At 45.6% G+C, this 13816-nt stretch overlaps 1 protein-coding gene across 4 annotated transcripts in view; it reads left to right on the top strand.

Moving 5' to 3' along the window:
• The window catches only part of BICDL1 (BICD family like cargo adaptor 1), a 74445-nt gene that overhangs the window by 17525 nt on the left and 43104 nt on the right, over positions 1 to 13816 (top strand). For all 4 annotated transcript variants that reach the window (XR_014444463.1, XR_014444464.1, XM_083147066.1 and 1 more), the window contains exon 3: positions 10577 to 10693. Coding sequence is in view for 2 of the 4 variants with exons in the window: in XM_083147066.1 (XP_083003192.1) it covers positions 10577 to 10693 (117 nt within the window). In the remaining 2 variants the exon portion in view is untranslated. The remainder of the gene's footprint in view (positions 1 to 10576; positions 10694 to 13816) is intronic.

Here is a 13816-nt window from a genome sequence, read left to right on the forward strand (position 1 = left end):
TGCTAGTACACAATAATAAACTAGGCTGACACAAATAATTCTAACAGACTAAACTAACAGATAAATACTCAAGGGGTGACCATACAGTAACAAGAATTAAAAAGTGCACAGGTTTACGTCAAATATATATAGATAATTGATTGTAAGGTTTCCCCAAATATTTTGAATTTGAAGGGAGAGAAAACGACAATTCTCCCTAATAATTAAGGTGTGTAGAGGTGCGCCCTAGAAAGTAAATGGAAAAAAGGGAAAAGACTCTCTTTTTTGTTGGGGCACAACAGTTAGCAGAGGCTGAGAGAGTGCTCTGATTTTATGGGTGTGTTAAAATTTTACTTTTAATAGTACAATTTAAGATAAATACTAAACCGTAAATTCTTCATATATTATATACCATTGCGTACAGGAATTTTTTATATTATATACCATTGTGTGCAGGTGCATAGGATCACTCAGTAATATTACAGGATACATTTGACAACCATGTTAAAAGATCATACACTTTCAAATACTTAACGATTTATTGCATTTAGCAAAGTATTAAACAATGACAAGCACAAAGCTGCATTAATCTCAAATAACCAGCCAGAAAACTTGCCCACATCTTACACATTGTTTCCTCTATATAGACAGTGTGTAAACTGGTTTTTGAAACAAACTATCATTTTTTCCTCTTGTCTGAGATCAAAAGCAGATCTTTGTACTACCTGAGTATCCTCAATAATGCCCCTTTCCCACTGCAGCTCTTAAACGGTAATTTGCCGTTTTTTTAGCCTTTTTAAACGGGTAGAGCTGCAGTGGGAAAGCTCCAGCTTGCTTTACTCGGTTAAAAATACCGAGTTTTTTTAAACGGGTAAAAAGCAGAGTTTTACCCGTTTAAAAGCCGTTTTTTTGGCAGTGGGAAAGGGGTACCCCTTTTACCCGTTAAAAGAAAAACGGCATGGGGTCCCCCCCCACTGCCGTAACCAGCACCAGGCTGAAAGAGCCGGGGCTGGTATTAAAAAATCAGGAAACCCGACAAATAGGGCTTCGCTGATTTTTTAAAACCAGCCCCAGGCTCCAGGTCCGGGGCTGGTTCCCAAAATACGGGGGACAAAAAGACTAGGGGTCCCCCGTATTTTAAGAACCAGCCCCAAGCCAACCCAGCCAGCAGGGTAATGCCACAGCCGGGGAACACTTATGATATAAGTTCCCGCGGCCAAAGCATTCATCCCTACTGACCAGTCAGCCTGGTCCCCCCCTCCAGGACTTACCTGACCAGGCTGAAGCCTGGTGCTGTCCCCGATGCCCCTGGGCGGTGGGCATCGGGCTGATGGAATGGTGTAAAAAAAATTGAATAAAAACTATTGTCTTTTACTTTGGAACTATGAGTCCCAGCAAGCCTCCCCCGCAGGCTGGGACTTGGAGAACCACAAGTCCCAGCCTGCGGGGCATTAAAGGGCCCGCTGGCACTTGTAGTTCCACAGTAAAATAAATAGTTAAATAAACACACACTGACACACGTGAAAAATAAAAGTTTAATACATCCACAGCCCACACATACTGATACTTACCTATCTTGAGCCCGTAGGTAGCCTTCAGTCAGTGTCGTCATCCGGTGTCGGCATCCTCCTCCGGTGTCCGGTTTCCGACGCAATCCATAGGTGTAGCTGTGGAAGGAAACTATACTTACAAGTGTCCTCCTGCGAAGATCACGTCCTCTTCAGCATCCCCGGGACTTGGCAAAATAACAAACCGGCTTAACGCGAAACCCACGGACTGTGAGCAGGAGCCGCACGTGTGTTTGTTTACATCGTGCGGCTCCGCCCCTGAATGCCGCTATTGGCCTCCTTGCGGCTCCTGATTGGCCGCTAGGCCGCAAGGTGGCCAATAGCGGCATTCGGGGGCAGAGCCGCACGATGTAAACAAACACACGTGCGGCTCCTGCTCACAGTCTGTGGGTTTCGCGTTAAGCCGGTTTGTTATTTTGGCAAGTCCCGGGGATGCTACATGGAAAGAAGAGGACGTGATCTTCGCCGGAGGACACTTGTAAGTATAGTTTCCTTCCACAGCTACACCTATGGATTGCGTCGGAACCGGACACCGACACCGGAGGAGGATACCGACACCGTATGCCGATACCGACTGAAGGCTACCTACGGGCTCAAGATAGGTAAGTATCAGTATGTGTGGGCTGTGGATGTATTAAACTTTTATTTTTCACGTGTGTCAGTGTGTTTATTTAACTATTTCTTTTACTGTGGAACTACAAGTGCCAGCGGGCCCTTTAATGCCCCGCAGGCTGGGACTTGTGGTTCTCCAAGTCCCAGCCTGCGGGGGAGGCTTGCTGGGACTCATAGTTCCACAGTAAAAGACAATAGTTTTTATTCTATTTTTTTTTACACCATTCCATCAGCCCGATGCCCACCGCCCAGGGGCATCGGGGACAGCACCAGGCTTCAGCCTGGTCAGGTAAGTCCTGGAGGGGGGGACCCCTTCATTGGGGGGGTCCCCACTCGACCAGGGCCCCTGGCCAGGCTGACTGGTCAGTAGGGATGAATGCTTTGGCCGTGGGAACTTATATCATAAGTGTTCCCCGGCTGTGGCATTACCCTGCTGGCTGGGTTGGCCTGGGGCTGGTTCTTAAAATACGGGGGACCCCTAGTCATTTTGTCCCCCGTATTTTGGGAACCAGCCCCGGACCTGGAGCCTGGGGCTGGTTTTAAAAAATCAGGGAACCCCTATTTGTCGGGTTTCCTGATTTTTTTTTTTTTCCATTAATATATTTTATTGAATTTTCAACAAACAAAAGGAATAGGATACAGAAAAATAGAGATTGGGAGGGGACACACACACAAAAAAAAAAAAAACACGGGTATGGGATGCACACAGTATCAGTACAAGGAGGCAATATATAACAATAAAGAGCTCAATACAGTGTTCAGTCAAAGATATTTTGATAAAACATAGGAAATAGGAAGTATACCCCCGACAACCTCAAGTGGCAGGTGGTTCATTCAGACTGAACTGCAGAGGGGATGACCCAGAGGATTGGGGTACCAAAGCCGCTCCCTCACCATCTGTAACATAGTTATGCCAGGCCATCCATTTCACAATTGGGGAGGATGGTGTAGAGGAGTATGGGACAAATTCGGTTTCCATCGTAAAGTGGAATTGGATTTTATGAAAAACTTTTATCACCAGGGGGGGCAAAGGATTTTTCCATGCTTGGGCTAGTGTGGCCCTTGCCGCTATACACATTTGTCCCATCAAGTATCTACAATGGGGTGGGACTTCCGGAGGGTAGAGGTGCAGTAATGCTATTGTTGGGGCTGGGTTGAGGGCGAGGCCCATGACCTTGTTGATCAACTGGAAGATCTCCATCCAGTAATTACGCAATAGGGGGCAGGACCAAAAGACATGATAGAGGTGGCCTACCTCACCACATCCCCTCCAGCACTGTTTGGAGCAGGATGGCCAGTAGGTGTGTAGCCTATCAGGTGTGAGATATAATCTGTTAAGCAGTTTAACATGCATCTCTGCGTGATTCAAGCACTTGGACATTTGAAAGGACGAGCTAAAGATACGTTCCCACTGGGAATCTGATATTGTGATGTCCAGATCTTTCTCCCAGCGAAGTTGAGCATTGGATTTTTTAGATTTGGGCAAGTTGACTATTACGTCATACCAGAAAGAGATTTCCCCACCCGCCCTGGTTGAAGTTAACCGGGATAGGACAGAGTTAGCTACAGCACTAGGGGGATATGTGGGGCGTGGCAGGCTCTGGAACCAGTGTCTGATCTGAATATAATTAAACATTTCCCTGGATGGGATGGCAAAGCGGTCCTGAAGCTGAGGGAATGTGAGCAAATTAGTTCCGTCTAACATGTCACCTAGTACCCGTATATTACACTGGAGCCATGAGGATAAGTTCAAGTTGGGAATCAATCTGGCAATGGCTGTCAATGACAATGCTGCAATAGGGGGGCTAAAGTCAGGCAGTTTGGCAACCAACTTGTCCCATGTGCGTATAGCAGAGGAGGTAGAGGGGAGTAAGGGTAAGTTTGGCGGCCGTAACTGCTTTGGAGTCCACAGAATATCTGTGAGGGGGTATCTGGAACATTTAGTTTGTTCAATTGTAACCCAGGGAGAAGTGAGGGGAGTTATCCAGTATTTCAATTGCGCCAAGATGCAGGCATCTTGGTATGCCGGCAGGTCAGGAAGATCCAGACCTCCACGGTGTCTGGGTAGGACCATACGGGAGTAAGCTACTGTAACTTGGGTGGGTGCGATTTCCACAAATATTTTGTGAGTATAACCCTACATTTGTCCAGGTATATCTTGGGGAAACTAAAAGGGATCGTTCTAAATAAATACATAAGCTTTGGTAGTACAGACATTTTAAAGGCAGCTAAACGACCTAGCCATGAGATCTCATAAGAAATCCAGGACGAGGTCAAATCTTGAAGGGCAGCAATGAGGGGAGGTAAATTCACATCAAAGACCGCTGAAGTAGAGGGAGGGATGTGGACGCCTAGATATATAATAGATTTGGTATTCCAGTTATAGGGGTAGAGGGATCGCAAGGTTGCCACCTCCGTCTCAGGTAGATTTATCGGCAAGGCATCTGACTTATTCGTGTTTAACCTATAATAGGAAACCGCACTGAATCTAGTCAAAAGGTCATGTAAGTGTGGGAGAGAGGAGGTGGGGTTGGTGACAAAAAGAAGAACATCGTCCGCAAAGAGACACAGTTTATGAGAGATCTGGCCACACATTAATCCTGGGAACTCGCTGTCTGATCTAATTTTAGCCGCAAGGGGTTCCATCACTAACATAAAAATCAGGGGTGAGAGAGGGCATCCCTGACGGGTGCCATTGGATATAGGAAATGTGTCCGACAGAAAGCCATTGCTAAACACTCTAGCTGTGGGGGAACCATATAAGGCCATAATGGCTGACATTATAGAACCGCTAAGGCCAAATTTGGACAGGACCGCTTTCATGTACAGCCAATTTAGCCTATCAAAGGCCTTCTCCGCATCTAAGGAGAGCAACAGAAAGCCTTCGGTGTCTTGGAGAGAGTCAATCAGGTTAAAGACCCTTCGGGTATTATCCAAGGCCTGTCTGCCGGGCACAAACCCAACCTGGTCTGAGTGTATCAGGGAGGGTAAATAAGCATTCAGTCGGGTTGCTATTAATTTGGCATATAATTTAACGTCTCCGTTGAGTAAAGCAATAGGCCGGTAATTCTGACAATAGGTAGGGTCTTTCTCTGGTTTGAGGATCGTAATTACACGGGCTTCCAACATTTCTGCGGGGAAGCTGCCCACTTGGGCTACTTCATTATAAAGCCTAGACAACATCGGGGAGAGCGAGTCTCGAAACTCCCTATAGAACTCGTTAGTAAAACCGTCTGGTCCAGGGGCTTTATTGGTCGGCAAGGATTTAATGACAGTGTCAATTTGGGCTGGGGACCAAGGGGCATTCAACTCTTCTAGCTTATCTAGTGGCAGGGAAGGCAGGTCTATAGATGAAAGGAAATCCTGAATAAGTGTAGGAGTGGGCTGGGGGGTGGAGGTATCTGTATTTAAATTATAAAGCTGTGTGTAATATTGAGCAAATTGATTAGCGATATCCAATGGGTTTGCTAATTTAGAACCCGATGGGGAAACAATACATTTTATCCGGTTGCGGGCTTGTTGGGCTCGAAGTTTCCGGGCTAACATCCTTCCAGGTCTGTTTCCCACTAGGTAGAACTTCTGTCTAAGTCTATTTAGGGCAGTTTGGGTTCTGGCAACCAGAAGTTTTTGCAGTTGACTACGGATTTCGGACACTTCTTTGCGAAGCTCTCTAGTGGGGAACCGTTTATTTTTATCCTCGGCCACTTTGAGTTTAGATTCTAACGTATTTTGGAGCTGTGAGGCTTGTTTTTTAAGCATGGCTCCAGCTTGAATAGCGGAACCTCGGATAACTGCTTTAAAGGCACACCAGTAAATTGGGTTAGAGGTATCAGAGGGTGAATTTGTACCCATAAATGTAGAGATAATATCAGTTATAATTTTCTTTGCAGCACTATTTGAGAGCAATTGAGGGGAGAAACGCCAATGTCTAGGGGGTAGGAAAGGCTTTGAAAGTTCCCAGCGCCACACTACAGGGGCGTGGTCCGACCAGGAAATGGGCAAAATATCCACCTCGCCAGCAGATTGTAGCGACCATTTATCACATACAATAAGATCAATACGGGAATATGAATTGTGGACTGGGGAAAAGAATGTATAGTCCCTACCTGATGGGTTTTGTATACGCCATATATCATAAAGGTCAAATTCTGTTAAGAGATTACGTAAGACTAAGGAGGGGGCAGTGCGAGGTCTATTGGTGTCAGGGTTAATTGGGGGGGATTTATCCAGCTTCGGATCAACAACTAAATTAAAGTCCCCTAACAAAACTAATGAGCCCTTTTTCACCTTCTGAATAAGTGTGCACAATTTCCTAAGGAATGGGACTTGGTTTGAATTAGGGGCGTATAAGGAAACAATAGTAGTGGGTTTATCATCCAGAAGGCCTGTGAGGATTAGGTACCGGCCAGATTTATCTGCAGTTTGGGAGTGTAGGACAAAGGATACCGTATTGCTAAGGAGAATAGCTACTCCATTCCTTTTGAAAGGGCCATTAGCAAAGTAGCCTGTGGGGTAATGGTGATCTTTCATGGTGGGTGGATGGATAGATGAAAAATGGGTCTCCTGAAGGGCCACTATGTCTGCCTTATGTTTATAAAAAAAGGACAGGGCTAGTCTGCGTTTGTTGGGGGAATTCAAGCCTTTGACATTCAAAGAGATCAATTTAACCATGGGGGCATAGACACTGGACGATAAGTTGAGGGCATCCCGAGGGTTGGGGGGGGGACATTACAAAGGGAAGGGGAGAGGACAAAAAGAAAAAGGAAAAAAAGACATACAAAACACAAATAGGGGTGGGAAGAAAAACCAAAACGACCCAGTATATCGGGCCTGTGTAAACAGAGACATCACATAGCCTAACAGCTCGGCGTTGGTGACCGAATCTGGGTTTCCCCTAATCTTGATATTGTTCCTCCTGGAACGGTCCTCAACATCTGCTATCTTGATTTTAAGGGATTCCAGTTCAGATTGTTGGTGTTCATGGGCCGCAATTAGGTCGTTGTGTGAGGTCATCAGTTCTTGCATTTTATGCTCTAGATGATCTGTCCGGTCACCAATAGCTGTAAGTTCAACCTTGACCTCTCGTATGGCAGCTGTGAGATCTTGAGATAGGTCTGACTTGAAGGCCGCTAGTACTTGGCAGAGGGTTTTGACTGTAAGGGGCTCAGAGGAGTCAGGATCTATACCCGATAGTGATAGTGCTGGTTGGGTAATATTGCTCAGACCAGACCCTCTAGGTGAAGCAGGGGGCTGTCCCTCTTTCGCAGCGAGGGAGGTGCGACGTATTCTCTGAGTCGGGAAGGACACAGGGGGCGGCAAAGTGACTTTGGTCTTCTTAGTAGGCATATTTGCGTGTGGATAATTGCCAGCATGTAAGTAATGTAAATTCTATGGATAGGCGGTAGATTTGAGTTACATATGCAGTGTTGGTTCCTCAGTCAGCTATATAGCAACCATAGTGACCCTGGGTGGTAATAAGGAGAGCATCACATCACGATTGGCCAAGCAGACATGGGCCACATGAGCTGGTAGCACTTCAGTGCCATGTCACAGGGACAAATGTGAGCGGCAGCAGCAAACAGAGTAATTATTTGTGCTCAGACAGTACTTGGTATGAGGGACCCCAAATAAGGGTGCTCGCCTCTGCAGAGGGACTTGGCCAATGCCAGTGAAGGTGGGCAGCCGTATGGGAGCTGCCACCAGCAGGCAGAGGGTGCAGGGAGGGTGAAAGACAGTGGGTAGCACAGCAGTGACTAGATCAGGCCGGGCCAGCCTCCTGTATCTATTCATATATGGAGCAGAGTACCTGTTACTGGGGCTTTCCCAGGGAGCCTGGCAGCTGGTAGGAGGCACTGAAGGTGGCTGAGAGGTGCAGGGCTGTAGAAGAGAGGGCTGTGTGCCAGGGGCTGCGGGCTGCAATCTCCGTGGTGTGGAGGAGAAATCCAAGATGGCCTCCGGGATCTGATGTATGTAACTCCCCAGGCTTCCACAGTCTCCCCGCAGGTAACAGGGGTTCTTCCTTCACCCTCGGCGGGCTGCGCCAGCACAGAGGGTCTCAGGAGGGTAGGCAGCAGCGAGTAGGGGGTCTCAGGACGTCCGGCGGGTCCCGATCGCGCATGCGGCAGGCTCTGGAACTCGGCGGCGGCCGCGGGAATCACGCGAGTCCCCGGCTTGGAGGCAGTTGGTAGGCCGCAATCCGCAGGACCCTGTAAATAGGGTCCCTGACTCCGCGGCTCCTACCTTGCACTCCGGAGGGTACCAGGGACGTGTTGGCACACCACTGGAGGCTGTCCGGCTGTCGGGGCACTGAGGGAGCTGGATGCTGCAGGAAAGGCCTAGAGCAATGAAGAAACGTGGCTGCTCTCCATTAACGCCAAGCCACGCCCCCGGGTTTCCTGATTTTTTAATACCAGCCCCGGCTCTTTCAGCCTGGTGCTGGTTACGGCAGTGGGGGGGGGACCCCCACGCTGTTTTTTTTTTAAACCCTCCATCTTTACTATCATTTTAAATGGGTCTTTAAACGGGTAAGTGGGAATGGGACAAAAACGGCTTTTAAACGGTAATTTACCGTTTAAAAGCTGCAGTGGGAAAGTGGCTTTATGGCTCTTACACGTTTAAAGACCCGTTTAAAAAAAACGGGTCTTTACCCGTGTAGGCAATGGGAAAACAGCATAATCCAAGCAGTATACCTATGCACTAACCATCATACCTGTTTACTTATGTGTGTCTATGTCTGTACGTCTGTCTAGTATTTATCTTAAATTGTACTATTAAAAGTTAAATTTTAATACACCCATCAATTTTTTTTCAAAGAGTGCCCCAACAAAAAAGAGAGTCTTTTTCCTTTTTTTTCCTTAAGTAACAAGAAATTACATGACCAAATTGCATAGTTGTGTGAGTGTGTGAAGTAGATTCCCTACGATGTGATGCACACGCTAACGTCAGTGTGGAACACCTTTAGTGTAGGTGCAATACCTGGGTAGACAGCTGTCTATCCCAGTTAAAGGGGTGTCAAGATCTGTTGGGAGAGATCACACAAATTCATATAGATGAGCACGCAGAGGAAACAACCATTCCTTTTATCCTACTCAATCCTTAACCCAGGAAGAGCTGCCGCAAAGCCCACTGTTCCTGGGAGCAGGACCCTTGAGTGAGTGCGTGTTTACCTTATCAGATTAAGTCACAGGCCTAAAATGGCTGACAGGCCTGAGGAAGGCCTAAATGTCTGACACACCTGAGGAAGGCCTAAAATGGCTGACAGGCCTGAGGTTGGGCACAGACTTGGGGCCTAAACTGGCACATGGGTCTGATCAGGGAGCACAGGCCGGGGGCCTGATCATGGAGCACAGGCAGGGTGCCTGGGGAAAAAGTCACAGGCCATAAGCCTGAATGAGAGCACAGACAGGGGCCTAGGAAAAGGGCACAGGCATTAAGCCTGAATGGGAACGCAGGCAGGGGGCCTAGGAAAAAGGGAACAGGCCGGAAGGGCCTGACTCACACCCCAAGGGCCTAGCGCCCAAACACCTGGTGGTCTCAGGTGTTACACATATGTTGTGGCCACCCACGGCCACTCACCCGGTGTGTTGGGAGAGGCTGCAACAGGAAGCATTGTTAGCTCTTTTGCATCCCACGTGCTGTAATCCTCTCCGGTCCTCAGCTTCTTTCTTCTGGCTCTTCGGTAGCCGCTGCCACCGCCTCCAGGTCTTCTGTCGCTGTCTCCGGGTCTGCCACAGCAGCCAAGAAGTCTTCCGCTGCTTTTCATCACTTCTAGCGCCATTCTTCCAATGGATGTTTTTAGGAGCTCTTCCTCGCTCTCTCACTGACTTCTCCCCCTCCGCAGCGTCTATTATAAGATGCTAGGCGGGGGCAGAGCTATGACATGGCAAGCCCTGATTAGTATTTTTAGTGGCTATTTTGAGGATCACTTACAGCAAAGTTGGGACTCAAAGGGTTAAATGGTGATAATCTGGTGTTAAGTTCTATCCACAAAGGTTCCTTCCACACTTATGAATGGGAGAGCATATATGTCTAACATGTCTAACAGTTTTTTTTGCTGGCAATAGGACACATCCTCCTATTAGACGGTTAATGTTAAATGTTTCCAGCATTGGAGAGCATATTTAGCAAGTTTACAAGTGCCACCGCAATGCTGGTTATGCGTACCATGCGCACGTGCGGTCATTCGCTGTCATCCTCGCAGCCCAGCGAGTGAGTCTGAATTAGTCCCATTATCACTTTCCAATATTTAAAACATATCCTACTTTGTCTAATATTGTTTTGCCAACAATAAGCTATCATGCATTTTGATGTAATAGAATCTGTCAATTAATATCTGCAGACAATTTAGCAAGTTAATGACTAGACCAAGTTTTATTATTATTAACTTACACCGCAGTGTACTGTTTTGTTACATTTAGGCTACAGAAATGGAGAGACAACTGTCTCTGCAGGTCAGTGTACTACAGGAGGAGTTTCGTGAGAAAAGCACGTCGACAAGCCAACACATTTCGCGGTTGGAAAGTCTACTAGCAGAGGTGAGCTTCTTCTTATACATTATTAATTGAACATGGTTGTCAGATGGATTTAAGAAAATACAGGTATTCTGGGATGTCATTCTATTAAAACATTACTATAACTTGATCTAGGTGTTGGATTCTAATTAGACTGTATGGATTCAGTGGCGGAACGTGTGGGTTAAGGGCCCATGTGCAAAAATATAATCCCCCCACCCCAACCCAAGTTCACAATATGCAACACAGTAAGTGGGTAAGAGGGAGAGGCGGAGGGTGACAGGTAGGGGGAGGCAGAGTTGGATAGAAAAACAGTAGATAACAGGACAAGCGTGACGGGCAGCAGTGGGCCCATTAGTCTTCAGAGTCCCCGGTGCACTGAACCTGCTGCACCAATGGTAGTTCTGCCTAACATCTTAATTTAACAATTCAAATAGAGATTGTGAAAGAAACAGTCAGAATATCATGTGATGTTGTTGGCCAATATTAATGTAATAAGCTCAGTTAAGTCTTCTTCCAGTTTATAAAGGAACCTTTTTTTAATGTATTATGTTTTTGCATATAATTTACTACTCTGTAATAATGTGAAGTTGTTTTTCAACTGGTTTAATTTCATGTGCAGGACTGCTATGGGGGTATTCACTTTGATGTGTTCTGATATTTCCGACAGTCTGAAAAATCGGCACATTTCCACAAGACCTATTCAATTTCCGACTGTCGAAAATGTTCAGATGCTCTGAAAAACACATAGAGCAGCAAAAAACTCACTGATCCACAGGTATTATGTTGAAAATAGCTACAGATTCAACAATTTAGTGGCCGTTTTCAACAATGCAGATTCGACTATTAAGTCAAATCTGCAGAGAGGAAAATGTGACCAAAAACGGGCGCATTGAATCGGCATGTGGCGATATTTCCAACTATCAGAAACACTGTCGGCACACTGAATGTTAGTTTTTAGTTGGGCAGATCTAGTTCCTGGTGATATTTGTTCTTTATATTCAGTTAAATGCACACATCCATGGTTCCTTCACTACAGCCTTTGAAGGGGCACACATTTATAAAATAATTCAAAGTAAAATGCATATAAATACCTAGCAAAACAATGAAACTATAAGACATGCATACTAAAACTATAAAAATACTAAAGAATATAAATGAGTAAGCTACACATAACTATAGTAATATCTGTATATAAAACGAGTATGAATTATTATCAGGCTGCTCAATAGTTATGAGATCATAAAAAAATAGCCCTTATAGGGACTGGAGAGTATAGGGTGGCTATGGACCAAAACACTGCTAAAGGAGCAATTCAAGTGTTGGTACCTTCGGGCGCACACAGCCACTGGACCGGTGTTGCTTCGTCATTTTGACAGGCTTAATGGGTATCATATAAATGTGATGTGACTTGTGAAATCAATGAACACAGAACACCAACATACCCCCTCTGCACATTGGTGATCTGAATGAAGTAGACCAGAAGAACCAGGTTTACACTGCATGCTGCTACTGCTAACTAGTCCTGGTAACAAGTAATCTATAAGAAACCTTAAAAATAGGTGACCTATTCTGAAACATGGCCCACACTCATGGGGGGATATATTGATGGAGGTAGGCCTATGGGATGAGGCCCAGAGCATTTTGGAGGGAAATCTGCATCCATATAGGAGCCAAGGAAAACATCAGAATTAACTTGTATGGTGTTTTATCCCTCACTTTTCATGTATTTAATGTGTGGTGTTCCTCACAGCAGCAGAGGTGATTGCTAAGTTTTATCAGCCATTCCACCTGTGGGCCCAAAAGGAGAGCCACAAAACATGCAGTGTTGATGTCCCTTGAGGGTTTACTTTATAACCATTGGTTTACATGCTTCACAGCTGGTAAATGGAGCATTACTTTCTCTATGGTAACTGTATGCTTACCTATGATAATGAAAATCCTATTAGCACATTCAATATTACACAGCACGGTACAGTGGCCTGTTCAGGCACAGATGTCATGCTCAGTAGAACTTACAATGTACAGTATGTTTGGTGCTATGGACACGGGGAAAACTATTTTCCTTAGGTCACAAGGAGTCACCACAGAAATTCAAGTCAGCCTTATAGTGTTGTAGGTTTACAGGTACTGATTCTCAGGATGGCAGAAGTTTTCTATAGGAGTCAATTACAGATGTGTCCTCATATATCATTGCTGCAGCCACGATAAAAAGCCCCAGGTAGTGTGCTGGGTCCCATGAGACTCTGCTAAAAATTAACATTGTTTCACATGGAAATGCACCTCAGATGCAACGTGAGACTGTGCTAAATAATTTAATATGCAATACTTGTATATTTGTTAGCAACTGAGTCTCTGAATCTGTATATGAAGTGGAACAATGCAGTGCTTTCCACCTAAGTTCCCTTAATCACAGACAGATATACATGTGTTGCATATTAAACAAATCAGCGCAGTCTTCTGGTGGGACTAATGATGTACACACGGTGCGAGTACCAGATCTGCACTATATAGTCATGGTAGCCAAGACTTTCTGGCTTCCGATACGTGAACGCGCATCGGGATCACAAGAGTAAAAAAAACCTATGTGATCTGCATGCGATCCTGGTGAGATTTTGAATATGTAGTCAAAATCTCATGCAGATTGCACCCGTGTGTACACATGCCATTAGCCACATCACGTTGCAACTAAGACAAATCTTTGTCACAGGAAGTGGGTGTGGCCTTGCAACATCCCATGTTCACCTTTCTGATGGAATCCTAGTACTTCCGGAGAGTGTCGGCTACTATACTGGGACAGGAACTGAGTGTTTCATGTAATGTCACAGTGCAGCATCCTGTTCCTATAACTGAGAAGGAGCCAGCATTTTGTTTGACACTTGAGTGCGACCACTGGTGACAAGTGATCATCCTCAAAAACTTAAAGATAGTTTACTTATCTCATACCTAAATACACGTGTTGGTTAGCATTTGTCAGAATGACAACTCGGGTCTTCACTTTCTTCTAACATTTTGGACAAACCTGTGGCTAATATACAATTTGAACTCCAAGGGCCAACTGTAATAGGGTGTAAGAATCAAATCGTGAGAGATTTGGGACAGCTTTCCCATTTTTTAAAGCGGCAATCAATTTCACTGGAAAACCAG

Source organism: Crinia signifera, chromosome 1 (assembly GCF_055691185.1).
Source record: "Crinia signifera chromosome 1, ASM5569118v1, whole genome shotgun sequence".
NCBI lineage: Eukaryota > Metazoa > Chordata > Amphibia > Anura > Myobatrachidae > Crinia > Crinia signifera.